This window comes from Stenella coeruleoalba, assembly GCF_951394435.1.
Source record: "Stenella coeruleoalba genome assembly, chromosome: X".
Classification (NCBI taxonomy): domain Eukaryota; kingdom Metazoa; phylum Chordata; class Mammalia; order Artiodactyla; family Delphinidae; genus Stenella; species Stenella coeruleoalba.
In genome coordinates, this window is record NC_137152.1 from 24356017 (window position 1) to 24381329 (window position 25313).

Sequence of the window (25313 nt, forward strand, 5' to 3'; positions counted from 1 at the left end):
ATTTGTAAGTAATACAATAAACATATCCAGGTTGCCCTGTCACATCTGTCCCTGACCTACTCTTTGTCTCTCCAAATATCTACATTTATATATTCTTCTGTCATACTGAATGAATCATCAGTAACTACCTTCTTACACATAACATGGTTACTTTTCAAGAGGTTTCTCACAGTTGATAATGCTCTTTCATGAATCATCTCCCTCTTCTTTTTGTCTCTGACAGATGAACATATTGTTTATCTAAAGAAAAAGAGAATGGTTGAACTGTTTGTTCCAGGGTGATTGTCATTGGAACACTTAGGAATGTCATGAGGTGTCCTGATTTCAATAATTGAAAGACTATGTAGAACAAAGGCATGAACTTGATAACGAACATAGGAATTGACAAAGAGCCTTGCCAAAGATCAGGCTTTTAGTGACTTTATATTTCTTTAAGGCTAAATTTTATCTTAATATGTAAGAAATTAAAAGTATTAAATTAAAACACAGAGTTCACTACAGTGCAGTTAAAAGGAATCCAGATTCTACTTTCATGGGAAAACCAAATGATAATTGATTAGAAGTATGCTCAAAATATGCAAATAAGTTGCAGTAAGTATAAAGTTGCAGTTAAATTTTTTTCCTGATTTCTTATTTTAATTTATTACCATAGAAGTAACATAGCACGTGGTTTTTAAAAAAAAAGTCAAACATTAGAGAGGGAGGCAAAGGACAAAAACAAAATGTGTCTTCCTGACCTCAGCCCTATCCCATCACTCTCCACTTTCTAGAAGTAGTTACTGTCAGCAACTCCTTTTATTCTTTCTGACGGTTTTCATAATTATATATATCTATTTCTTGATTAATTCATTTCTGACAGTAGATGGATTTATTCCTTAATATGAAGCCCACAAATTTACATCTTATGCCCATCTGTTTCCTGATTTCATCACTATATTATAATCATTTTATTCTTATAATTGTTGCCTGTGTGACTTTAAATGACAGTGGTATACTTATTTTCGTCAAGTTTAGACAAGATCTGTTGACCACCTGAAATGAAGGTTGAGGAAATTATCACCCTCGTACATACTTCCTCCTCTTCTCTCCTCTCCACTTCTGTCATTATATTGTTATTCTTGCATCAACAATGTTTGTAACATTTATATCTCTGCTGTAAGTATAGGTTCTTGGCTCGAATCTGTACATTGAAAACGTATTACTGTTATTTTATAAATATAATTAACCTTAAAGTAATAGAAGTTAGTGTTTTTAAGCAATTATTATTTTGTAGGCCCTGTTCTAAGTAAAATAACCCATCTGTTTCTCATGACTTACATACTATCATTGTCCCTATTTCACAAATAGGCAAATCATATAACCTCTCTGTGCCTCAGTTTCCCAAAGATCATTTGGTTATGTCAACCTAAACAGAGATAAACGGAGGCAAGGTCAAATGATCAGAAATTCAGTTTATTCAGGAACAAAAGAGGAATTGCAATTTGGGAAACACATGCTGTAACAATTTACAGGCGAGTCTTTTGGGGGTTTGGGGCAGGCTGTGCATATGGGCAAGGAGCACAGAGAGGGGGCAGTACAGCCAGAGTGCAAGCAGTAAGTTCATTGACTTGAGGATGGGGAGAGATTCTTGGTGGATATTCATTGATTGGGAGATAAGGCTTGATCTTCTGTAAAACAGGCGTTCATAGAAAATCAGCCTCTGAATTCTTAAGTTCTGTTCTTCTGAGGGCACGTGTGGGAAATTCTCCATTTTATATCCTCTGGTTACATTTTTGACTGAAATCTTTTCATAGCTAATATGCTGTAGAGCCAGGATATGGATTCGTAGGGGACTCTGCTTACCTACTAGGCTCTGTTATCTCATTCAGTATGTCGGTTTCCTCAAAAGTGTGGGGATCCTTGGTGGCACATTCTTATTTATGACTTATGTTCTAGGCTAGCATGGGAAGGTATGTGGCTTTCCTCTTCAGTTGGTTAGTTTTACAATTCTTTATGCATTTGAAAATCATGGTTATTTAAAATGTTAATTAATGGTGAATTTTAATGATTTAAAACATTTTATTAGATTGATTTTAAATGCTAGAAGAGACCTCGAAGGCCATTCAGTACAATTCCTTCTTTTTAAAATGAAAACACTGAAGCTCAAGTAGATTACATGACTTAGATAACTCGTCACCCAGGTAACTAGTTAGTGGCTAAGGAGAAGGCGAAGGGGATGAAGGGAAAAGGGCTTAAATGTGGAAGTAATCCTATTTTTTTATCATACTGATTTAACCTTGTTTACTTTGCTGTAGGTGAGAAACTGGTTTCCCACACTCTCCCACCTATATTCTTTTCCACTCCCCTTAATGAGAGATGGAGAAATGAAGATGGGGCAGAGGTTGCATAGTGAAATTAAAACTTCCCCCAAATAGTCTAGGATTTAATTTTTGTTTCTTAAGAGTCTTTCCACTACTAGAGACAGCTCCCAATTTATACATATTTTAGGTTCTAAAGGGTTTTTAGCTGCTTTGGGTAACTTGAAGTATATAGGGGAGATTAGATTTACTAAGAAGTGCACAAAAGTCTGGTGAATTAAACAGGGTAGGAGCAAGTAGAGAAAAGGAAATGAGAGTCAAAGGAGAATTAAAGTTGCACCTTTATTTTGAATTCTGGTTTCAGAAAATAGCAGCTAACCCCATCCTTGAAACATCTTCTCTTGCAGAGCATGAGTTCTTAAGCAGGAGTCCAGTGACAGACCCAAATGTCCTAAAATTCTATGTAATTCTGTTTAAAGCTATGGATAGGAATTTTGTCTGGGTAGAAGTTTCATAGTGCTCATCGGATTCTCAAAGGTATCTGTGATCCAGGAAAGATGAAGAAGCACTTAACTAATGGTTTCCAATGTTGCTGGGTAAAATTGTAATTCCTTAACAGCCAAGGCCTTTTATAGACTCATCCCAATCCTCCTCCTAACCATATCTCCCACCACTTGATACTAGAAATCTCCCAGTGGAGCCAGACTTGTGAGGTCCTGACTGACTGGGCACATTCTGCTCTTTCCTTCCCTAAGAACTCTGATTCTCTAATATCCACGCAATTTAGAATTCTATTCTCAAGCACTTTTCTTTAATCTAACCCAAACCACCATTTAAGAGTCCCTTAAGCCTCAAAAAAAACTTTCTTGACCTCTTCAGATTTTAGAAAACCATATATTATTATTATCTGTATTTGTCGCACTTAAAATGTATGTAACTTGTGATGTATGGATTTTTTTTTCCTCGTTAGATTTAAAATCCTCATAGGATAAGAACAGCCTCTTACACAACTTTGTGTTTTCTCCGTTATTAAGTAAAATGATATTCATATAGTATGTTCTCATCCATTCTCTGGTGTAGTCAATAAATATTTATTGAGCCCCTCCTGTGTGTCAGGTTGGGTTTCTAGAAGTGAACAAACCTGGCAAAAATAATTCTATAGTCTACATTCAAGTGCGGGAGATAGGTAAATAGATAAGATTAATTAAATGTATAATATGTTAAATAGTAGTTAAATGCTAATGAGAAAAAATATAAAGCAATTAAGAGGGATAGGAAATGGTTCTGTGTAAGTTTGATTTGGGGGCAGGCAGTTTTAGATGGGGGAAGGGCAGGGAAGGACTCATCAATGTGACTTTTGAGTAAAGACCCAAAGGAAGTGGAGGAGTGAGCCATATCTGTGTCTGGGGGAGGAGAATTCCAGGCATAGGGAACAGCAGGTGCAGATGTGGGAAACTATCTAGCCTGTTTGAGGAATACGAGGAGGGAGACAAGAAATAAAATCAGAGAGTTAATGGGGAGCCAGACCATGTAGGGCCTTGTAGGTCGCAGTTACGTCAGTGAATTTTACTCCCTCGATAGCAAGGATTTGAGAAGGTTATGATGAAACATTTTACCAGATCACTCTGACAGCTCTGCTGAGAATAGATTAACAAGGGCAAGGGTGGGAATAGGGGAGCAGTTAGAAAACTAATGCACTGTTGTATGCAGGCTAAGATGGTGGTTTGGATTATGGTGCTAGCAGCGAGGATAGTGTGAAGTGGTCAAATTCTGGATATATTTCCAACTAAGTGTTGTATGAGAGTAAAAGAGTCATCAAAGTTGACACCAAGGTTTCTCTGCTGAGTACCTACAAGTTTGACCTTGTCATTGATTATTGAGAAAGGGAGAACTATAAGAGAGGTAGGTGAGTTGTGGTGGTACAATGCGGATGAGTATCAGAAGGTCAGTGTTGGATGCTTGAGTCTTGTAATGACTCTAAGTAGAGCTACTGAGTAAGCAGATGGATCTAGAGTCTGAAGTTCAGGGAAGAGGTCTGGGCTAGGCTTATAGAATTAGAAGATACCAGCAAATGGCTGGTATTCAAATCTATGAGACTGGATGAGATGAACATATTTTTGTTGCTTGGATAACATAGAATAATTTCTCCTTTGTTTTCTTCAGGATTTTCTGTTAAAATTGTGACTTGTCTAAATGAGAAATGTTATTGAGGAGTACCAAAGAGTAACACTCAACTCTTAAGGAATGTGGGCATGGGTTGTCAGTCAAATATCAGAACTGGGGACTTCCCTGGTGGTCCAGTGTTTAAGACTCTGTGCTTCCACGGCAGGGTGCATGTGTTCGATCCCTGGTCTGGGAACTACGAAAGAATTGAAGTGAATCTCATGAAACATTTTAAGTTGATTTATATTTGTCTTTGTATTTGTGTGTGTTTCAGGCCAGACCTGTTTGATTGGAATAGTGTGGTTTGCCAGCAGTCAGCCACACAACGACTGGAACATGCATTCAACATTGCCAAATATCATTTAGGCATAGAGAAACTACTGGATCCTGAAGGTTGGTGCATTTCTAAACTACCACTGTTTTTAGCATAGTTTAATGTTGATCATCTCAGGCTTAACATTTCCACAAAGTAAGCACAAAATAGAAACTCTGCATTGTGTTTTTCTGTATTCCAAGTATATTTAAAATGTTCTGTTTTCCTGAAATACATTATGAACTGTCATACATGATTTTAGTTCTCAGAATACCAATATCTAAAACTAAAATGTAAAACTTTAGAAAAAAAATTCAAGCCTTTAGAATGTATATGCCTCACAGATGAAGTATACTGCATTTAGAGTATATTGACTCCAAATAATTATAAAAAGTTCATGTTTTGCTTATTCTACCAAGAGATTTGATAGACTAATCAGCTATAAATAATTAGCTACTCTTGCCAATTTCATTCATACACTTCATAAAAGGCAACATGGTTTACTGTTTAAATCAGGAAATCTATTCCTGGCGCTGATTTTGTTGTAATTTGTCACTCTGGGGGAAGTCCTCCATTGAATGGTTATTTGTTTTCTGCTTCTTTAGTTCACAGGCAGTACTGTATTTATATTTTTATAATATTACACTTAATTAAATTTCATCCTTATCTCTGGTGCTGCATAGTCATATCTTACAAACACATGGATTAGAGGGAAAATAATTCCTGACCTCTGCTTTTCTTCTAGCCCATGAGGCACTTTTTAAATTTGCCAACTTCTTTGGAATTGCAGACTATATTCTCAACTTTCTTGAGGCTTTACCATACTCTAAACCCAGAAGTTGGAGAGGCAGTGTCAGTGGGATTGATATGTGCAATATAGTACAAGCTGATATTTGGGTAGGGTTATATAATTCTTTTTTCTTTGGAACATTGAATCAATCTCAAATAAGGAGATCCTTGAGTATCCCAAATAAGGAGATCCTTGAGTGGTGGTCATAGGTCCCATCTGGAAAAGTTCTGAAATAACTCAGAGGATAGCCTTTTACTGGTGAATTTATCATCAACCAGAATCTAATCTAGTGTTATAGACCCAAAAACCTGATTACCTCATCTTATTGATAGAAGATCCATATGGTGGTGGTAGTGGTGGGGGAGTTAACTTTAAACCAGATGAAAAAAAAATGATATAACAATCAAAATGGAAGCTCATTTATTTTAAATGAGATATTTAACAATCACAAGAACCAGAATACTCATATCTAATTGACCTCTATATTGCTCTTGATAAGCACATGGACTTGGGAAGGGAAAACTATAGCAATACAAATGTTTGTGAAGTTGGAATCAGATTAAGTTCATTAGAAATGTTTCTTCTCCTTTAGATAATGCATGACTCCTGTAACCTCTTATTATTGCTTCAGTAGATGGTCAGTGTCCTTCCTGCCCCAGTTTAGCTGGGAGCAGTTGTATCAATCATATTTCCTTGTTTTGAAGGATTGGGGGAGGGTTACCTCACTATTGACTCTTAGTACCGATTGATATATGTGTTTTTTCATACTCTAGTGAGGTAGAGAGGGCAGACATAATGAAAATATGACTCCAGCCCCTGAGGGTGAAAGCTATAGTGTATGAATCTGAAGGATAAGCCTGTTAATAGGTTTTTTGTTTTTCGTTAAATCCACATATGGTAGTCAGTTTCTGTTTGGGATATTCTTGTGTGTGCCTTATCCTTTCGTAAAATAGTAAGAGTAAGTTTAAAATAGATCTTTTCCTTGCTAAGTGATAAAATGGCTTTTGATCTCTAAGTCCTCCTTTGAATCAATGAAGTAAGGGAACCTAGATAGGCATCCACATCACAGTCAGAAAGTAGATTGATAAGCCTATAATCAGAAAAGGGCAGTTAAATAAATAATATATTTTATAGCATAAAATAGCCTGATACAACCAATTCCATATGTTCTCCTAAATGGAAAGTGTATGTTGAAATGCATGTCATATAGGCACACCATTGTAATATCTCAAACTTGATAATTCAAAGTCAACCAGGTACAGTATGAAATACAAGCTGATTAATAGAGATCAAACTACCACCTATGGTTTCATTTTGCCAGTAAACTCTTCGATCTGAAAACTTTTGCTATTTATGGACTCCCTTCCAAGAGCATTCTGTCTCCTAAACTGGTTTATTAAAGGTTTTTTGGCTTTCAATAAGATAAGGATTCAGAATAAATCTTAAATTATATTTTTAAGTGTCTATCAGTTCCTGCCAGTGTGTTAGGGAAATACTCAAATATGCATTTAAAAATTATTGCTCAGTATTTTTCAAGACACGATATCAGTGATAATTGAAAGAAAAAAATTAACCAAATCATAAGGATTTTTATTTACTGATTAGTTAGACGCAAAACACAGAATAGCATCTCTTAGAATCTAAGACTTAGAACAGGCTATTCAGTGTATCTAACAGGCGAGACTCAACGGACTTCTTGCATGTCCTGTATAGTAATTACCTTTCAGAAGTTCATATTTTTATTTAACCAATTATTGGTTCTTTAGCTTATACATGACGATGTCAGCTATTCCCCAAAGCAGTTTTTGTTTCATATCTAATATGCCCCTTAGGAGGCTAATGAAACATTTAGCTTTATATTTGGGGAGATTTTTATTATTGGGGGCATTGAAGTTATATTTGGCTTAAAAAATACCTGCCCAAAAATGTTTTTAGAATTTTAAACATATGCTTTATTGATTGGGTTGATTTATAAATTAAAAAGTCATTGAAATATAATTTGGAGCTTTTCATATCTTGCATATATCGACTTTGGTATGCTTTGTTTGGCCTTAATTGGTGTTTTGAGGCCTGAGGTTTGATTTTAAGTGGAATTGCCTTTTAAAATGAGTAGCAATAGGCATTAGCATAAGCAATTTCAGGAGCTGTTTCTGGTGTGTTTAAATGTTAACATATGCAAAAACAAGTACTAGTAGGGTAAAATTTAATAATTTATGCATCTTTATGCTTATAGATATAAAAGGTTTATCTCCTTCAAAACATATCCTATTGTGAATCATTCAATTCACTCTCTCTCCTGATTTCCCTGTAAGACATGCACAGTAGTGCATTGTGGGTTTCACGTGCATTGTTTGCTTCCCTGAGTTTCAAACAAGTTGGTTTGTTTGCAAATCCACACAATACTTTATGCATTAAGAGAATGCTTTGTCAGCTTTTCCTTGTGAATAACAAAGTGTAGATGTTCTAAAAGTAATAAAAAAATTGGAGATAAAAATTTGTGCCGGTTCTAGATGACTTTTGACTGTAGTAAGTCATTTCCATTTGTGATGGGCAAGATGATGTGCACATCATCTGTGGCTTACCAGGGTAACTTTAGAATGAAAAATGAATGATGAGAGTCAAATTTGATGAACACTAGGGATTTCAAGAAATATTTGTAACCTCAAAATGACATTCACAAGCCAATTAGTTTGGTTTTAATCCACTTCATTTTAACAGCATGAGGATGGTGACACAGATTCTATTTTCTGCCTGGCTAATCCCTGCATCACTCTTCAGTTGTTTTTATTTTATTTTTTTAAATTAATTAATTAATTTATGGCTGCCTTGGGTCTTCGTTGCGGTGCACTGGCTTCTCATTGTGGTGGCTTCTCTTTGTTGCGGAGCATGGGCTCTAGGCGCATTGGCTTCAGTAGTTGCAGCACCCGGGCTCAGTAGTTGTGGCTCATCGGCTCTAGAGTGCAGGCTCAGTAGTTGTGGCGCACGGGCCTAGTTGCTCCGCGGCATCTGGGACCTTCCCGGACCAGGGCTCGAACCTGTGTCCCTTGCATTGGCAGGCAGATTCTTAACCACTGCGCCACCAGGGGAGTCCTTCAGTTGCTTTTAGAGTCTACTTTTCCACGAATTAGCTCTACCTTCTGGAAAGTTTTACTCATGAATAAATGGTCTCTGACTTCACTTTGCATGCATGCAGCTGATTAGTCTTTAAAAAAGTATTCAAGAGAAAATATATTGCTTTTACTATAAAAGAGGAGAAAGTCCTTAAGGCCTCTTTTTGGGTTTGATATCGTTTGAGCAAGTGGCGTTTTTGTTTCTAACAGCTTTGTTCTGTTCATCGCATTTTGATACCATTAACAACAAGAAATGGTAATAAGTAGTTTACACTAAGTTAAAATGGAAAGAGTAAAACCATACCAACTCAGAAGGGTGTTGTTAAAATAAATAACTCGAACTTTTTATGGACAGGCACACTCATTTCATATCATTTAGATTGTTTTTTTTCTAGAACCCATTGTGGAATATCTTTGTTTTCAGAGAATTTAATGAGGTTGGAATATACTGGTGTTCCTCATGTGTATAACATTTCAACTAGAAGTTATTATTGTAAATATCTCACACTCTTTAGAGCCAAACTCTCTGCAGTGCAGAGTATTCTATTTTCCATATATTAAAAAAGTATTTTAATAGTACATATATTAAAATGGCCATTGCCTTTTTGATGACAAAGTAACAAAATATATGTTCCTTTGTACTGTTTTGTTGATGTATATCATTATCTCTGACAGAGTGTCTTAGAGATAATACACATTGTAATTATCTAAAACTAAATCCTGAGTTTCTTGGAAGAACAGTTCTTAGTCTACTTACTCTACTACAGAAAATAGAAAGTATCATCAACTGCTTATACAGATATGATAATAGCAGAATAATGTTCCTATTATGTCAGCAGGAGACCACTTTTTCCAGCGTTTCTTTTAAAAGATATTAAAATTTGATCATTAAAACCAAATTATATCATTTAATAGTGTTAAATGTAATAATGAAAATATTTCTTTAATTTTGAACATCAGTGGATTGCAGTTGAAATGAGCAAATTAGAGATGCCATTATTGTATTAGCAAAGGAATGGACTACATTAGTAGATTTAGTGTTGCCATCTCATTTGCTTAATGTATATTCAACACAACCTTTTAGCAAAGGAATTTGGGAAATACTGTGTTAAATACTTTAAATATATACTTCTATTACCATTGCTTAGAACAGAGACTAGCAATGATACATAATGAGGCTTTAGAAAAACTGATGGCCAGTGTAGAAGTCCAGAGAAATGTGATTAACATATTTCTAGTCTGCATATCATTAGAGTAAGGGTACTTATTAGAATATCCTTGACTATTTTTAGGTTTTTATCTTGAACCTTCCTCTTTTTACACACCTTTTTTTCTATGGGCAGACACATTGCACAACTAGCTTTGACTGTCCACTGCCACTTTAACATACTTGAATGCATTTGAGTTAAAGATGACTTTAGCCGATGACTTTGAGGCATCCTCAGATTTATCATTGCTACTATAGGAGAAAAATCTTTAAGGGGCAGTGAGGCAGTACTTTGTAATACATAGCAAAATAAATAAATGAAAACTTTCTATGTGGGTAAAAAGGTTACCAATAATAGTATACAAATATTAGCATAAAAATGAGGATAAAGATACTATATCGGGCTTCCCTGGTGGCGCAGTGGTTGAGAGTCCACCTGCCGATGCAGGGGACACGGGTTCGAGCCCCGGCCCGGGAAGATCCCACATGCCGCGGAGCGGCTGGGCCCGTGAGCCATGGCCGCTGAGCCTGCGCGTCCGGAGCCTGCGCGTCCAGAGCCTGCGCGTCCAGAGCCTGCGCTGCGTAACGGGAGAGGCCACAACAGTGAGAGGCCCATGTACTGCAAAAAAAAAAAGATACTATATCAATATTGTGATAGAGATGATTATACTAACATTAAGATATTACTGTTGTGATCTCCTGTTTCCTGATGGAGAATTTTCAGATTGCTTATTGAAACAAATTTAAAAAGTTAATACATTAATATATAGTTTCCAGTAGCCTGAAAAGGTAACAAAGGCACATGAGACAGAGAGAGAGAGAAGGACGGGGAAGAGAAAGAGAGAATGACTTTCACATCTCTTTTTGATATCCTATTTTCTACCTTATTCTTAGTTCAGATAACATAGAAAATGAATATTTTTCAGGACAGTTTGAGCCAATCACTAATGAATTGAAGTGATTTTTGTTCTGCTGATCCATTTTGGTTGTTTGGATGACAGAAATAATTGAATGTAACTGTCCCAAATTCACCCGTTTAGACAATAAAGAGACCTCCAAACATTAAAAATGATATCTGCGTGTGTAGTACATGGCCTGAATTTACCCTTTATACCATAATTTGGTATTTTCTCATCATCTTTATGTTCTTTTATAATTTATCCAATTTTGCTCTTATAGAAAACAGTCAGCCAATTTATATTTTTTATTTCTGTTAGGAGTTTATTTGTTAAAATAAGAGGAGTATTATTCATTGTTACAGTTAAGTAATATAGTTTCTCACTTGATTGTGGAATGTATTTTATTTTTGATTTTTTTGCCTGCATTGAGTCTTCGTTGCTGTGTGCGGGCTTTCTCTAGTTGCAGCGAGCAGGGGCTACTCTTCGTCGTGGTGTATGGTTTTCTCATTGCTGTGGCTTCTCTTGTTGCAGAGCATGGGCTGTAGGCGTGTGGGCTTCAGTAGTTGCAGTACGGGGGCACAGTAGTTGCAGCTTGAAGGCCATGGAGCATGAAGGCTTCGGTAGTTGCAGCACGTGGGCTCAGTAGTTGTGGCTTGTGGGCTCTAGGGCACAGGCTCAGTAGTTGTGGCACACGGGCTTAGTTGCTCTGCGGCATGTGGGATCTTCCCGGACCAGGGGTTGAACCTGTGTCCCCTGCATCGGCAGGCGGATTCTTAACTACTGCGCCACTGGGGAAGTCCTGATTGTGGAATTTAAATAATGAAATATAGTCTAATCATGTGATTTAAGATTTGCATAGTGGATGAGGTTCTATACCAAATATATTCAGAAGCATTTGAGTGTAATCCTTGCCTAGGTAACTGGGAATCTCTTTTTAATTACTTTACCGGGATGGTTTTTACAACTGTTTTTTATTTAAGTTGGGGAAGTATAATATCCTAGGCCTATGCAGTCAGGAGAAATAATATTGAATGACAGGCCATCTATAAATTGTTTAAACAGTTGGGAAATACATCCACCATGTTCCAGTGCTGAATGACATATAATACATATCTTGTGGATGGTGTCCCCAGGTATCATCACTAGGAGTCCATTAGACTGTTAAGGAAATATATTAGAAAAAATATGTGTTGCTCCTCTGTTATGATTTTAATAAAACTCATATCTTAAGTAATACATGAGATATTAGCAACTGTGAGTAATTAAAGTGTTTTGTAGTTGATATTTGTGTTTCTTGTTTATCATGGGAGGGTGTAGACTTACTAAGAGCATTTTGCCAAAACAGAACACTGTAATTTGCCTTCTCACTTGTTCATTGTGGTTCAGCACATGCTGTAATGAGAGAGTACGGCATGCAGGAGGCTTTCTGTGCTTCGTGTCTGGGTACTGAGGAGAGTTCCTACTTTTTTTTTTTTTTTTTTTTTAATCCTCAAATGTGCAGAACTAAAAGGGAATTCTCCTTTTCAGCCTATTTTAATTTGTGCTGCCTATTGGTTTTGTTCTTATCCTTCATGGAGTGTTGAAGGTCTCTTTGTAGATGATGGTGAAATGTTGAGTGTTTAGAATATCCTAGACATAGCTACCTGAATAAACGTCCTCTATTAATCTAGAACACTAGAAGATAATTTAGAAAAATCTCTCAAAAGCTTTCTAAGACAACAGAACTGGGGTCTGAATATTTGCGGTGTGGAACCCCTGCCCTGTCTTACTGTGTAAGTGAAAGAAGTGTGTTTTCTTCAGCGATTCCCTATTGCAAAATATGGGACAGAAAATAGTTTTACTGGTATCACTCTATTTAGTAACATCTTGATGTCACCAGTGACCTCATAGTCTTCAATAGTGTCATTTAGGTAAAAGTTCCAGTGTATTGTTTTCTTGGCCTTCTGTTTTAAAGGTTAAACTAAACCTTCCCAATTTAAGTGTAAGTTTAGGACGTTGTTTTCCAGGCTTCCTCAGATTGTTACTGTTGGCAGAATTCCACATTACCTTGTAGAACAGGGTTCCCATGTAATGCAATGGTAATGAATGAGAGAAATCTTCAGAACATAAAATATAAAGACAGCAGCCAAAACACTGTCAATCTAGAATTGGCCACCATGGAAAGCAGTCACCCAGTTTTTCTTTAATTCAGAGACATTTGTTCCAGTGGAGGCTGGGCAGTGTTTGGAGGATCCAGGGGAAGCAGGAGGCTGCAGTGAGCCTCCTAAGGCAGAGGCTTTCCCTTTTGCCACCTTCAGGATTTTTTGTTCACTATTGTAACCAGATAGTTACTGTGTTTTAAAATATAAAGGAAGAAGACTGAAACTGTAAATACTTTGTAAACATAATCATTTGTACTTGAATAGTAGGGTTTTAAAGGGCACTGATATCCCACCAAACAAAAGGTATAATAAATTGACCTTTTTATAAAAAAAACATTTTGAATATTTAAACAATTATGGAAAATGAAAATAAAATGGCATAGTTTGGAAATTTCTTTGAGGTTTTAATAAAGTCAATGATGGTATTTGAAAGTAAAGCATATGTTGCTTATAGCTGGGACATTTTTGTTCATTTCACAGTCTTCAAAATGGAATTAATTGTGTTTGATTAAAAAAATAGGATATATCACAGAACTTGCAAATGGATATTTGAAAACCTTAAAACTGAGTGCTGGGAAAAAAGGTATCAGGTTGGTACATATGTTTTCCAATTAAATAATTTCTCTCTATAAAAATGCATGGGCCATTTAACAGCTAGAATATGAAATATAAGGTGAAAATATATTAATTTACAGTAGTATTTGGATAAAATAGTAATGAACTAGAGTCTTGGTTGATGCCATTTCTTAATACAGGATAATTTAATTCTCATAAAAATGGGCTTTAATTCTTATGAAAGGGACCAGAGACTTTATAGTAGTCTTGTGATTATACTTAAAAATAATAAAGTACACTCTTAGATTTATTGGCTTATGGCAAACTTGTGGGGTTAGTGGGTCATATGCTATCTACTTGAGAAATGAGGAAACTGTAACAGCTATTAAGTGCTTGGGGATGTTATGTATTATTAAAATTTAATAAGATGGTTGAAATTTACTGTTTTTACTTTTTAGAAATAATCAATTGTTCTGCAGTATGGGTCTTGTAAGATTTTAAAAAATATTGCTGAGTAAACTTTTACCTCAAATCAAAACACAGTTTTCCCCTAAAAATATTTTTCTAATTTATCACCAGTGATGTAAATTCAAATATGCAAAGCTCTTTTTGGTAAAATGTAACTAAAATTTAAGTAGGACAACCATGTTTTAGGAACCTCACATTTCTTTTATACAATAATTCTAGGGCAGTTTATCCTATTTTATAGATGGAAAACCTGAGGCTTAGAGAGCTTTACTAAAACCAAGATCACACAGCCAATAGAAAGATGAGCAGGAATCGAATTCAGCTTTACCTCTCCTCAGAGTCCATGTTCTTTCCAACTGGACTGCCCAGTAAAATCACCTGGGGAGATTTATGAAAACATTGGGGTTGGAGCAGATATTCTGATTTTATTGGTCTGAGATGGGGCCCTGACACCAGCAATTTCTAAAAGCTCGTCAGGTGAGACTATTATACAGCGAAGGTAAAAGTAGCTGCAATAGAACATTTGTTTCCTTAGGTATGTCTTTTTAGAGGTTAAAACCCAGAATCTGTTGTCCCATGTTTTTTTTTAAGACGTCTAGCATTTTCTTCCTCAAGAGGTGACTAAGCCTGCTGTTCAAATCTTCAATTACTGGAGCATTGCTTATTGCTAACAGTCCTACCGTTAATGAGAAATGGTTTATCCACCAGATAAAATAGAAATAGACTAGCTGTCACATAAGACTGGCTACCAAAAACATTCTCTTTTAGGATTAAGGGACTTGCCTTATCTGCTGTCCGCAGAGCTCTCTCTCTCTCCATCCCTTCTTCTGTTTATTACTTCACGGACGTGATAGAATGACGCTCTCACGCACACAGTGATTCCACCAAAGCGTTGTCCAGGACAACCTGTGTGCAGAGGTGGTCCCTGGCTCTTTGTCCTTTTATTTATTTTTCCTTTTTTCTCTTCCTCTCTCACTTTGATCCTAACTAGTATCGCTGTGCCCTGTCATCAGGGGTTTGATGATCCGTTTTTCAGCCAGTAAAAATATCTTTCATTGGCATAGCTGATAAAGCCTCTTATTCCAGAGGAATTTTTAATAATAACAAAGGGATAATAAAAGTAAAGAAAAAAAATTAAAATGGCAGTAAAATAATTTTTTCACAGTACAAGTTTGTGATCCTATAAATCCATTTAAAAGAAGCAAACTGCTTTAGTTAACTTCATGATCTCTGATATTAATGCCAGAAATAGGTTGGCTTTAATCACAAGCTGTTTATCTAGGATTATTTTGCTAAACAGTCTGTGTTTCAGCTGGATATATGACTTTTAGTGACAGGATATAACAATCATTGGAGCCTGCAATATCACTGTAGCTGCAAGGGGATCAAATTGGCAATTATACTCACAGATGCAGTAGAATGTAATCTAATACTACATTTACTTAGCTGTGTAGAAGGATACAAAGCATGAGAGATGCTGGCATGGAATCTTTATGTCATTGGGTGGCCCAGAAACACCCAAAATACACACATTTGCCCCCTATCCACATGGGGAAAGAGCCAGGGTCAGTGTGGGCCACTTGACACAAAGGAGTTCTAGCCACGATTTCCCACCAATATTTAATACCATTCTAGTAACAGAAGATAAAGGCCTGCTTATCGATTCACAGCCCCTCCTCCACTAGCCTAAGAGCAGTTCTAGTTAGCAAACAAAAGAGGTACAACTTTCCCAGTTATCTCAACTCCATAGTTTTAGGAAAACAAAATTCTCTGGTCATTCTTCTAGGCAAGCTTAGGCCTGATTTAACCTTTTATTCATAGAGCCAACTAGCCTTGGGTTGAAATCCAGTTTTTGCCATTAATTAGTTATATGGCGCTGGGAAACTTTCTGAGCCTCAGTTTTGCTCATGTGCAAAGTTGAATCAATAATATCTACCTCATACAGTTACTGCAAGGATTAAGTTAAATAATGCCTGTTAAGTATTTAGCCTGTAATACGCATTCAGAAATAGTAGCTAAAACATATGTCAGGTGCCTGGAATATTGCGGAAATTAAACGTTGCTTCCCTTTCTATTCCTGTAAATTATCTTAATTAGAGAGAGCTGATCTTCCTAATTATTTTGCCTTCCTCCAGAATAAAGGCAACTCTCCCCAAATTAAATAATTACCCATTTAAAATCTTACTGTTTTTCCTGTGACCGTCCCACCCATTCCAGTTTCCAGATCTGAGGGATTTTGATGGTTCACAGCTGCGTTTCTGGGTGGCAGTCCTTGATATCCTTGAGCTCCAGAATATAATCTAACACTTCACAGCAAACTTGAACTATAGGTTGAATTCATCAGTGGCGACGTTACACACACACGTACGCACACACGCACACGTACACGTGCACACAGACTCAGTTACACTGAAGATGTTCAACAAGTCTCCTGAAGACTAGTTCATAATTATAATACGATTTTCCTGTAATTGTCACAGTATTTGCAAGATGCTGATGAGCACACTTGCGAAAATATAGTTTTTCTTCTGCAGCCGTAACTTTTTATTTAACGATTTGTGGTGGTTGAACTGGTTCCCGAGAATCTCAGAAAAACTCTTGTTTTCTGAAACCCGGAGTAGCATTTGTACAGGAATGTTGATGTGCTCTGGTGTAATACTGTCCGAACATTTGTAAGTGCTGGGCACAGTAGTTAACATTTTATAAGTATAATTTTATTTTATTCTCATGACAACCCCAGGAAGTAGACACTATTATGGCCATTTACAACTGAAAAGTGTAAGTAACTTGCCTATATCACTCAGCTTAGTGAATTGGAGTTGAGATTCCCTGCTTGTAACTACTACAGAAAATAATTGTAATGCAGAATATTTCTGTCCTCCTCCTTGATTTTTTTCTTTGCATTGATTAAGAAGTTGCTCTCGGGGCTTCCCTGGTGGCGCAGCGGTTGAGAGTCCGCCTGCCGATGCAGGGGACACGGGTTCGTGCCCTGGTCCGGGGAAGATCCCACATGCCGCGGAGCAGCTGGGCTCGTGAGCCATGGCCGCTGAGCCTGCGCGTCCGGAACCTGTGCTCTGCAACGGGAGAGGCCACAACAGTGAGAGGCCCGCGTACCGAAAAAAAAAAAAAAAAAAGAAAAAGAAGTTGCTCTCTTTGTTACAGAGCTAATTGACTTTCTTTTTAAATGGAGGGACATCAATCAGTTGATTCCAAATGTGCTGGAAATAAATGTAAAAGTCATACAAACAGGAGTCCAGACCAAGAGAGATACTGGATTCTGTCTCTATACTATGATATCTTCCTTAGAGAATACTTAAATAATTAATCAAAGTGGAAGGATGTTTACACATCTTGCAAGTTTGGGGTCGTATCCAAGGCACACTAAAGTTATCAAAGCGAAACACTAACCAATTATGAATATATTCCCTTCTACTCTCTCTCTTGTTAACTCTAGATGGCAAAAGCATCGCTTAAGGTATGCCAAAACGTCTATCTCAGATATTTCCTCATCAGCTTGTGATGTAAACATCTCTTATCTACTCTCTAAAATATGGATTGGCAAAAAAAGGGTGAGACAGAGACAGGGAGAGAGAATCTTAAGAAGGACTAAGTAAAAATGTACATTTTACCTAGGCTTGAATATCTAAGTTTCTCTGTATGGCGCAGTTCTTTGTGTGGATTTATTATTGGAGCCAGTTGAGAACTTGGGTCTGTATAGAATCAGCTGGACAAGTGAACACCTTGCAAAAGTGTTTTAAAAATCGTTTCATTAATGTTCTATTGGTAGAGGTGCTATAGGTTAAAGCATTTAAAGTGAAATGAATATACATATATGCCTGAGGAAGAGGAGTGGCTCTTTTGAGATCTCTTGGGAACTGTTTTATTTAAAATTAATACTATTCAATAGGCAAGAGTACGTGGTGAAGCCCTTGATAAATGTACCTCATATCACCTAAAACATAATAGTAGACCATGATATTGGTGTAGTTGTTGTTAACCAAAGGGAGTCTGAGCATATATTGGCAGGAAGTGGGGAAAGAATAGCCTAGAACAATAAGAATCATTGAGTACTTGGGTATTTGGAGAACCTTGGTGCAGGAACCAGGTTTGAAAAGGCTAAAAATAAGGACAAATCTCACCCAGTTCAAAATATAACAAATATAAAAATGAATAAGATGTAAGCTCCTGGATAAAAATTAAATAATTTATATGTAATTTTCTCTGCACTGTTGTATCTCCTATTTTTCCTCCACCAAAACATAAAAGAACTGCATGTGAAAAATAAGAAAAAAAAGTATAAAATATAGAGTATTAAGGAAGTAGGAGATAAATTAAGCTTTACATTTTCATTAAACAAGTAAATCTGATGGTTTGAAATATTAGTTGCAATGAAAAGCTGCTCAACATCACTAATTATTAGAGGAATGCAAATCAAAACTACAATGAGGTATCACCTCACACTGGTTAGAAGGGGCATCATCAGAAAATCTACAAACAACAAATGCTGGAGAGGGTGTTGAGAAAAGGGAACCCTCTTGTACTGTTGGTGGGAATGTAAATAGTTACAGCCACGTTGGAGAACAGTATGGAGGTTCCTTAAAAATCTAAAAATAGAATTACCATAAGATCCAGCAGTCCCACTACTGGGCATATACCCAGATAAAACCATAATTCAAAAAGAGACATGCACCCCAGTGTTCATTGCAGCACTATTTACAATAGCCAGGTCATGGAAGCAACCTAAATGCCCATCGACAGACGAATGGATAAAGAAGATGTGGTACATATATGCAATAGAATATTATTCAACAATAAAAGGAACAAAATTGGGTCATTTGTAGAGATGTGGGTGGACCTAGAGACTGTCATACAGAGTGAAATAAGTCAGAAAGAGAAAAACAAATGTCGTATATTAACCCATGTATGTGGAACCTAGAAAAATGGTACAGATGGATCAGTTTGCAAGGCAGAAATAGAGACACAGATGTAGAGAACAAACATATGCACAGCAAGGGGGAAAGCAGCAGGGGGTGGTGTGTGTGGTGGTGGTGGGATGAATTGGGAGATTGAGATGGACTTATAATACACTAATATGTATAAAATAGATAACTAATAAGCTGCTGTATAAAAAATAAATAAGATAAAATTAAAAAAATAAGATATCACCTCACCTGTTAGAATGGCTGTTATTGAAAGGATGAGATAACAAGTGCTTGTGAGAATGTGGAGAAACGGGGACCCTTGGGCACTGCTGGTGGGAATGTAAATTGGTACAGCCGCTATGGAAAAGAGTATGGAGGTTTCTCAAAAAATTGAAAACAACTACTGCCTGATCCAGCAATTCTATATCTGGGTATATATCTGAAGGAAACTAAAGAGATTTCTGTACCCCTATGTTCATTGCAGCATTATTTACAATAGCCAAGATATGGAAACAACCTAAGTGTCCCTTGATGGATGAATGGTTAAAGAAAATGTGGTATATGTATACACCGGAATGTTAGTCATAAAAAAGAAGAAAATTTTGCCATTTGCAACAACATGGATGGAACTTGAGGGCATTATGCTAAGTGAAGTAAGTCAGACAGAGAAGGACAGATACTGTATGATCTCTCTTTGTGGAATCTAAAAAATACTTAAGCTCATAGAAGCAGAGAACAGGCAACAGAAGTGGTTGCCAGAGGTGGGGCATAGGGTTGGAGGTGGGGAAATAGGTGAAAGTAGTCAAAGGGTACAAACTTCCAGTTATAAGATGAATAAGTTCTGGGGATGTAGTGTAAATCATGGTGCCTATAGTTAACAATATTGCATTGCGTATTTGAAAGTTGCCAAGAGAGTAGATTTTTAAAATTTCTCACTACGGAAAAAAAGAAAATATTGAAACTATGTGAAGTAATGGATGTGTTAACTAAACTTATCGTGGCAATCATTTTGTAATATATACACATATAAAATCACTGTGTTGTACATCTTAGACTTACACAGTGCTTTATGTCAATTATAATTCTGTAAAGCTGAGGGAAGAGACAGTGTTCTAGCAAAATAAAACATGGAGGTAGGATGTACAGTGACCAGTGTGAGACGGACACTTCAGGTTGGGTAATGAAGGAAAATGAGTTTCAAACAAAACAGTCAACCAACACAATAAACAAAGTTCCCATCGGAAAGCTGGTTGGAGTTTCATTAAAATGTATATTTATCTAGAAAGGTTGATATAAAATCTTTGTACATAACAATATGTTGTGTCTTTCCATTTAGAAAGGATTTGTGTGTACATCCTCCAGTAAAATTAAACGGTCTCCTTTACATATTGATCTCAAAACAAAAAAACAAAAAAAAATATTAGTTGCAGTGAGATTTCAGTAATATATGACATAAGTTTTCTATTAAATGATATTATCTGTGTATTCGTAGTAAGTGGAAACATATATTTTAAGGAAAAAAAAATATTGCAAAAGGAAAAACTGATAACTCCTCCATTCTTCTTCACCTTAATCTTAATATGTACTGGTGAGTCAAATGGCAGTCAAAGGTAGCCAGCGCTTGAAGGAATGCTTTCATTTGTTTAAAGTAATCTTTTCTGAAATTGATCAGGAGGCACCGAATAACCATAATAATTCTGAGAACTTTAATCTTACAGAAGAAATGGAAACTTTTGAAATTAGAATTTACTGTCAGAACTTAAACACTTGCTACTTATATAAGCCAATTCCAGCATTATTACTGAGCAATATTATTTTACCTAATATGTGTCTTTTACTGTGTTGAATGCATATAGATTAACCTAAAAATAAAAAAGAATGATTTTGTAATGCTCAGTGTTGGGCAGGTAGCGAGATAGACTTGGATTTTTTTTTTCTCCAGTGAGTGGATATACCCGCACCACTAATAAACTAGAGATTTTGGAGCTTCTCCTTCTATTTCTGACCTTGTAGTTTGTCTCAGACACTAAAAACCCTTTTAAAATTTATTTGCCTCAGGGTCATTATTTTATCAAGTAGAAATTCATTTTAATTCATCACTTATTGATTAACAACTTTATGTAAGGAAGAGTTCTATATACCCCAGATGCATAAAAAAAAAAAGGTATAGAATCTTCCAAGGAACTGACAATTCAGTATGAGCCAACAAGCAAGTACATGGGTAACTATTATACATGACAGAATGTGACCTCACCCACACAAATTAAGTAACATGTAGTAGAATATTTTTAAAAATATGAAACATGTTTGGAAACAGCATCCCCTTCTAATAAATGTTTATGTCCAATGAAAATGTGGATGCGTTATAATCTTTCAGGTGGAGTATTAAAGTAAAATCCACTGGATCTTTACAGTTGTCCTTGCTCGGCTTCCTTAATTTTATTCACTGGACTTAAATACATCACTCTGTAAATAGTGAAGGTGATTTTAGAGGAGGAACCTAACCTGCTGTTCTATTTCCTTATTTCTTTCAAAGTCCATTGATTTATTAAATAATAAAGTCCTTTACCATTTTGAATAAGATTTGGTAGATATTGTTTTCTCTTGAATATGTGTGATTTCTAATACTGGATTTTTTCTCGCATGTTTAAAGCTGTTCTTTAGGACTGATGCATCAGCTCACGTTGGCAAAAGTCGTAAATCCACATGTGTGCACATGCATGTACACACACATAGACACTCATAGGTTTGAGCAGGGTGTTTTTAAAAGCTAAACCTAGTGCAGTGAATCACCTCCAACATGAGAAAAAGCTCTTTAAACTATTTTAAGTCAACATGAACGAGAGAAATTGGCCTGTGATACACCTTGGGTTCTTAACCTTTTTGGGAGCTATGGAAGAACTACTTCTCAATAAAGATAACATATATTGACAATAAAATATATAAGGGAGGACATCTACTTATAAAACTTAGCAAACGATGTAGTAGGAACAGTTGTTTTATTAGCCTTCTGCTCTTTAATGACTGAGACCATCCTGGGGCTATTTAAAAGATGATTTAATTTGTCTTCTAAACACATGGATGAGTTCAGGGTGTTTCTTTTTTTCCCTTGAACTGACCATGTCTGCATTGACATTAAAGGCATGGATCAGGAATCTTTGTAATAATAAATCAGTCTTTTAAATTACTTGAGGTTGGTAATTTAAACAGCTTTAAACATGGATAAAATGAAGTATTATAAGTATTTGTAGTAAAATATTCCATCAACTTGTTGCCTCAAAATTAAAGGTTGTTTCATATGTAATTTTAATGTGAACTGTATTTGAGTATAAACTGTATCTGCAGTTTTTATGCAATATCTATATCATTATCTTCTTCATGAAAATTATCATTTGAACAAATATCTTCATAGCGATAGCCTCTTCCAGTTTCCCCTAGACCAGTAAATGGTGCCATCATCTATTCGCTCAGTTGCTCAGAGCAAAACCTGCAAATCATCCTTTCACCAATCCCTGTTATCCCTAAATTTCAATCCATCATGATGCCTCGTGGGTTATACTTTCAGAATAGATCACTAAGTCTTTGGTACCTCTCCCTCTTTACAGTCACCACCCCGGGTCAAAAAGTTTTCATCTCTTTCCTCGACCACAGGAAGAGCTTGCTAACTGCAGGCTCTGCTTCCATTCTGGCTCTACCTTCAATACCTTTTGTGCACAGCATCCAGAATGATATTACACAGTTCAAGGCCTTAGCATTTGCTCTCCCAACTGTTTGGATGCTCTTCTTTCACACTGCATTTCACACCTGAGTAAACTGAGCCCCAAAAAGATTATGTGCTTTGTTTAACCAGCATCAGGATAGCATGTTTCTGTGGTCTTAGGTACATGTTAAATTGTTCTTAGTCTCTTGTTTTAAATCTGTCCTTATGTTATTTCCTATTGTGCACACTGCATTTGAGATCAGCTGTTTTCTTTGATATTCTAGTGGTTTCTAATCATAATATCTAATGGTTATGTGAAAAAAGAAATATTTTCCATTAATAACTGTTAATGGAGAGCATAGCCTGTGAAATTATCTGTCTTGTATTTCATCTACCTTAGAAAATGGTCGTTTTCATAATTTTTATTGGAATATGTTCAAAATTGGTTTTTATTCTTCACAAATTACCATGTTGCTATTTAATATTTAACTGAAGCCAGGATTAGGGAAACGACATAATAACTTCCTTTCTTATCTGGGAGCCCAGATGAATATTGAGAGTATTAAAATATTAATTAAGGTATCTGCTATCCTCTGAGGAGAATGTCATATATTTGTGGAATAAAGACAAAACAGAGCAAACATATCTAATTTTATTTCTCTCAAGTGTGGTTTAGATTAACTTTACCCATACCTTAAAAGTTTTAGCTGGATGCTCCTCCCTCTACTTAAGCTAGTTTGATCTCTGAGGTAAGAGATGTAAAGGGAGCTGTACTGCCTTATTTTCTGTGTGTGTGTGAGTGTGTGTGTTTATATGCATTCACGGGGAGATCTTCTCGATGCACAGGGAGAGAGAATAAGAGAAACAAGGCAGGTACGGGCCAGAAATCTGATTACGCAATAGAGGACTGACACAGTCCAAAGCACTAGGCAGGCAAGGAGACTACTGGGATAGGTAGGAGCAAGTTGGTAATGCAATTTACTTTATTCATTTACTCACATAATGAATACTTATTTAGTGCCTACAATGGTCCATTTATATTTGAGTTAGATAAAAGGATGTAAGAATAAGACATCACTGCATTAGAGTATGATATGCAAGGTCCAATGATTTGTCTTCAAAATATGTTCAGTTGATGTTTTTTTAAGTTTAATATTGTTTAGTACAATATTAACAGAGTAAACAGTACTATTGGTCTTTCTCATATTTAACTTTAATTGTATGAGTGATGTACAATGCAATAGAAAACACCTCAACTCTCCAGGAAGAATTAATTTTGACTTATATTCCAGGGGAGATTGTTCTTACTGTAGTACTGCTGGCTTATCACAATACGGTTGGTAGTTCTAGGCTTGTCCAGTCATCTAATAGATGGTGACTTAGGACTCATTCTTGTTCACAGCTGAACTCTTAAGGGCCTAAAAGAGTGCCTGCTTTTTAGTAAGTGCACAGTAAATGTTTGTTGAAACCATGGGTTTTAGATTAGTAGATTAGTGATAGAGGGAAGGCTAGTAATATATCCAAAGATCAAGTCAGGATTTTTTTGGCCGTGCCATGCAGGACCAGGTATCGAACCGGTGCCCCCTGCAGTGGGAGCGTGGAGTCTTGACCACTGGACCACCAGGGAAGTCCCTCATGTCAGGATTTTAAAGTTCTAAGTAGGATTGATCTTATAAGCTATCATCAGGCTAATAGGTTAAATTCACTTTATTACTAATTAATACAAGGAACTAATAATATTAAGAAGCAACTAAATGGTCAGCATCCCATGTTGGAATTGTTGTTTGGGTTCCACCTCATATTTTCCTTCTTATTGGCTATTTTATTGTCTGTTTAGGCTGGAAAAGGTCTTCCTGATTATCTTCATTTAAAGAAAAGAATACTGGTGAAGGTGATTTTTAAAATTATGAAGTATGTTAAATTGTAGACCTTAGGTTTGATTGTAGACCTTAGGTTTATAAGAAATGTGTAAAATAATTTATCCCCAAGCTAAGTGATAATCATACACAGTATGGTGCAACAGGCTATTTTAAAGTATCAAACTTTATCTAAAAATAAATAATAGCACATCATATCAAAGGGATTGAATGGTTCTGTTGGGCAGAAGAATGTTAGATTGTAGTTGGGATTTCCATATGTGGTAGAAGAATTGATAGAGATAGAGAAGAGAGACAGAATATGTGGCTGTAGTACTCTCTATGTGGATCATATTTTATAAAAAATCATTTTGACACTTTCCATGGTACAGATTGACTGTTCCAATTGGAAACATGAAACACATTTTGTCTCAGTGGGTTTTGTTATTACTGTATATACATAAACAATACATACTGCTTTGCTTTTTAGGTTAATGCATGCACTATGAGGATTTATCACAATTTATATGGAAAATTATGTGGTGCTTATAAAGGAGAAGGTATATTACAAGTGATTTCTTAGGTAAAAATAAAAGTGATGACATATTTAAACTGAAATACAAATTGGGAGGTATCATTATAATTTAAATGTTTTCTCAAAACTATTTTTGAATGGGAGAAAAATAATCTATAAAATATGTGAAGAATTTTATTTCAAAAAGTAAATTGAAAAAAAATGTCTGAACTCTCATGCTAAAAAAAGTACTTGAACATGCAGATAATTTGTTAAGCTTTTTAAAAATCCCTTGAAAAGGAAGTGTTCAACAAAGAATTCTTTGATGCAGTTATCAAAAAATCTTCATGAAAAAAAGTGAGAGCAGGTGAATATAAA

General features: G+C 36.0%; 1 protein-coding gene across 16 annotated transcripts in view; it reads left to right on the top strand.

The window, feature by feature from the left end:
• DMD (dystrophin) overlaps nucleotides 1-25313 on the top strand; it is a 2843071-nt gene that overhangs the window by 1131679 nt on the left and 1686079 nt on the right. For all 16 annotated transcript variants that reach the window (XM_079909736.1, XM_079909735.1, XM_079909718.1 and 13 more), the window contains one exon: nucleotides 4735-4853. In XM_079909736.1, coding sequence (XP_079765862.1) covers nucleotides 4735-4853 — 119 coding nt within the window. The remainder of the gene's footprint in view (nucleotides 1-4734; nucleotides 4854-25313) is intronic.